The following is a 1747-nucleotide window of genomic DNA, read 5'->3' as shown; positions in this document are numbered from 1 at the left end:
GTCAATCTCCCGTTTCAGCAGTGTATGCAGACTTGGTACACTTACTTCCTTCTTTCCCTTTTTTGTAAATGACAATATCACTGGTACCGTTATTTGGTCCGAATACAAATAGTGTATCTAAGTTGTTATCATACAAATCAAAAGCTTTTGAACTCTGTCCACTTTGAATTCCAAATTTTTTATTTTGTAACATTCCATTTCTTTTCAACGAAAACAAAAAAGCCGACGAAGAAAAAGTATATCCATTACTATTAACTATTTTGTCGTATACAACTCCGCCAAATTTGTTGTTCTTATCATCTTCAATTAAAAACAGCAAATTTTGCTGTTGATAGACCTTTCCATTGAATGAAGAATTGATGTAAGACCATTCGTCTTTGTTGCTGTCAAAAATGACAGAAGAAATGTTCCTTCCAGTTAATGACTCAAGTCGTTCCTTTTCATCATCAGTGATGTTATTTTTTTTAAACATATTTAAAAAATTAAGGCTTTTAAAGTCGTTCAACTTTTTCTTCTGCGCCAAAAATGCGTTTTCTTTGGATTTAAAATCTTCTTCTAATAATTTTATGTTGAGATCTATCAAATTTACATCATCATCTTCTTTAATGTCGTCAAGTTGTTCTTGAAGCATTTTAAGATCATTTATAACCTTCTTTTTTCTTTGGACTTTTTCGTCAAGAAGGTCAAATGCACTTTCAGCCAAACTGAGTCGCTCTTGAAGGGTCTTTGTTGTGTCGTCTACAAATGTTTCGTGTTTGTCTATTCGAGAAAAGAATGGTTTTGATGATGTGCAAAAGTTGATGATATCGTTTGCAATTTTTTCCATTTGGTCTATATAAGTTGTTTATTAATTTAAATAGTAAACTAATATATATATTTATCAAAATTATTTTTGTTATTTTTTGTAATAATAAAAAAATAATATCAAGTTGTATATTGTAGTTAATAGATTGGTCAAACCACAAAAAAAATATTATATTCAGAAACGACATTTTCGGATAACGATTGTAAGCCAACTCCACAAATATGTTTTTGAAAATTACGGTTTCACACAAGACGCGGCTTGTTATGACCATGTTTTGAACAGTTATAAACATATAAATTTTTTATGGTTTTTATTTTTATCTTTTTATATTTTTATATTTTGTTATTGTTATTGTTAAACAACACTTTTTATTGTCCAATTCTTTATCGTGCTTATTCGGGATAATGTCGTAATATATTTACTTTTTAAGCTGAGGAATTTAAGACAATTTGAAAGGTTTTTAACACAACTGTATTATATTTTTATAATTATATAAAATATGTGCTAAATTATTAATTCTTGACATCATTTTAATTTTTTGTGTTTTTTTTTGATTTACAAAGAAATTGAAGTATAACTAAAAATAATTTGGATTTGTGCTATTTATTGAAATCAAATTTAAGCAAAATACCGAAAAATTCATGTTTTAAAACAATTTATTAATAATATTTGATCAAAACAAAACTCGAAATAAAAACATGGCGAAACTTGAAAGTTATCATGCAATGATAGTTTCAAAATATTTTTTAACTTTGGAAGATTATATAAGACTTGAACGTGTTTGTAAAAAGTTCGAGAATACAATCGCCAAATTTCATTACAACCCAATTCCTCTGACTCAAATTACCATTAACTATTTTTCACATCTTGAGACACTTATTCTTTATAACACTTCTGATCATTTTTACTCGCAAATTACATCAGAGAATTGTAATTTTGATT

General features: G+C 27.2%; 1 protein-coding gene across 1 annotated transcript; it reads left to right on the top strand.

The window, feature by feature from the left end:
• Positions 1 to 1530: 1530 nt before the first annotated feature.
• EIN_287480 (leucine rich repeat containing protein BspA family protein) lies at positions 1531 to 1735 on the top strand (the record flags this gene model as incomplete). The annotated part of the gene is made up of 1 exon (XM_004256065.1): positions 1531 to 1735. A coding segment is annotated over one exon (205 nt), but the record flags the coding sequence as incomplete, so codon positions are not given.
• Between the last annotated feature and the right edge of the window lie 12 nt (positions 1736 to 1747).

The sequence above is a fragment of the Entamoeba invadens genome (genome assembly GCF_000330505.1).
Source record: "Entamoeba invadens IP1 unplaced genomic scaffold scaff_1105074725615, whole genome shotgun sequence".
Lineage (NCBI taxonomy): Eukaryota > Evosea > Mastigamoebida > Endamoebidae > Entamoeba > Entamoeba invadens.
The sequence above is the reverse complement of the archived record's forward strand: the minus strand, read 5'-3'. Positions and strand labels throughout refer to the sequence as shown.